Source organism: Ipomoea nil, unplaced genomic scaffold (genome assembly GCF_001879475.1).
Source record: "Ipomoea nil cultivar Tokyo-kokei standard unplaced genomic scaffold, Asagao_1.1 scaffold3314, whole genome shotgun sequence".
In the NCBI taxonomy this organism is placed as follows: Eukaryota; Viridiplantae; Streptophyta; class Magnoliopsida; order Solanales; family Convolvulaceae; genus Ipomoea; species Ipomoea nil.
Genome location: NW_017619742.1, coordinates 694,326 through 695,908, shown reverse-complemented (window position 1 = coordinate 695,908; position 1,583 = coordinate 694,326). Strand labels below are relative to the sequence as shown.

The following is a 1,583-nucleotide window of genomic DNA, read 5'->3' as shown; positions in this document are numbered from 1 at the left end:
AAGATGCAGTGAAGAATACGCAAAGGAAGAAGACGCAAAATCATGATTTTAATTTTTATTTCTTTAATCTAATTTTTTTTTAATTTATGCTTATGTGGCAACCAAGTACCCATTTTAATGCTTATGTGGAGAGCCATGAGGGAAATTACCGGCTTTTACCAGAAAAATTACCGACTAATGGGGACTAAAAGTCGTGTGTTCAAACTTAGATTAAAATTCTTGTTCCTAATTGCGGATATGGTAATAGATTCTCTCTCAACTGTCTCTTCTCCGGCGGCGACCGATCGGTCGCCGGAAGACCAAGACTTGCTAGAAAGGAGTACCAAGAAGGCCAAGCGAGGACGGGATGCAGTAGGAACGACTGCTGAGCCCTCTCCCAAACAGGTTACTATGGAGTCACCCACTGAACCAAGAGCTTTTTCGCCGGAATCGTCTCAATGGAGGACGCCGGTGATAACACCGAATCAGGTCTGGAATCGCAGAGAATCGTTTCAACCAACTGAGGAAGCAGAAGAGTCTGATGATGATACTATGGAAGAAGACGGTCGCTCCTTCGACTATCCAGTCATCAAGGTTACGAAAGAAGAAAAGAAGAGACTTCGCCGGCCATGGCGTAGGTCTCTCATACTGCGCGTACTGGGCAGAACCGTGGGATATTCTTTCCTGCTCCAACGATTACAAAGAATGTGTAAGACACAGGCTAGTTTCGATTTAATTGCACTCACTAACGATTGTTATATAGCTAAATTCGAAACCCTTGCCGATTATGAAGCGGTAAAACTCGGTGGTCCATGGATGGTCCTTGACCATTACCTGATTACACAAGTTTGGAGACCAAATTTCGACCCAAGAAGCAGCAGAACGGATAAGATTTTGGCGTGGATACGCTTCCCTTCGCTCCCAATTGAATACTTTGACGAAGAGTTTTTAAAGAAAATCAGAATTTCGATCGGGAAACCAATCAAGATTGATGTTACGACTGGTCTAGCTTCGAAGGGTAAGCTTGCAAGAGTATGTGTAGAACTGGATATTACTAAGCCGCTCTTGTCCAACTTTGTGATTAACATGACGGAATGGCCGATCGAGTACGAGGGAATCCACTATATCTGCTTCAAATGTGGAGTCTACGGTCATCGTACGGACCTTTGTGGTAAAGATGCTCCTCCATCACCAGCTGTTGAGGAGAATTCGACTGGTACGAGTGAGAGGCCACCGCCTGCTCCTCCGGTACAGAAACCCAAAGAAAAATAGGGGGCGTGGATGTTGGTAACCAGAAGGGAAAGAAGATTCTGGAATAGACGCACAACCATGCCTGGTGCGGACCAACAGAACCCGAGACAACAAATGGCTACAGAAAACACTCCCCACTGGCCACCTGAGGTTGTCTCTCCATCTCGCTATGCGCCTCTAGACGGCTTGGAGGAGGCAGAAGAAGCTCTTCGGCCCATGGCCCCAATCGCCCCCATGGAGGTACAGCAACAACCTAGAAACCTTCCGAGAATTAGGACAACTTATCGTGGAGGACTACAACGGGTTGTTCCAAGAGATCCCGAGACGATTCCTAGGCCACTAGAGCCACAAGC

At 46.6% G+C, this 1,583-nt stretch overlaps 1 protein-coding gene across 1 annotated transcript; it reads left to right on the top strand.

Moving 5' to 3' along the window:
* Positions 1 to 237: 237 nt before the first annotated feature.
* Positions 238 to 1,251, top strand: LOC109169367. The gene has a single exon (XM_019318249.1). The coding sequence runs from the start codon at positions 238 to 240 to the stop codon at positions 1,249 to 1,251; it is 1,014 nt and encodes a 337-aa protein (XP_019173794.1).
* Positions 1,252 to 1,583: the final 332 nt, after the last annotated feature.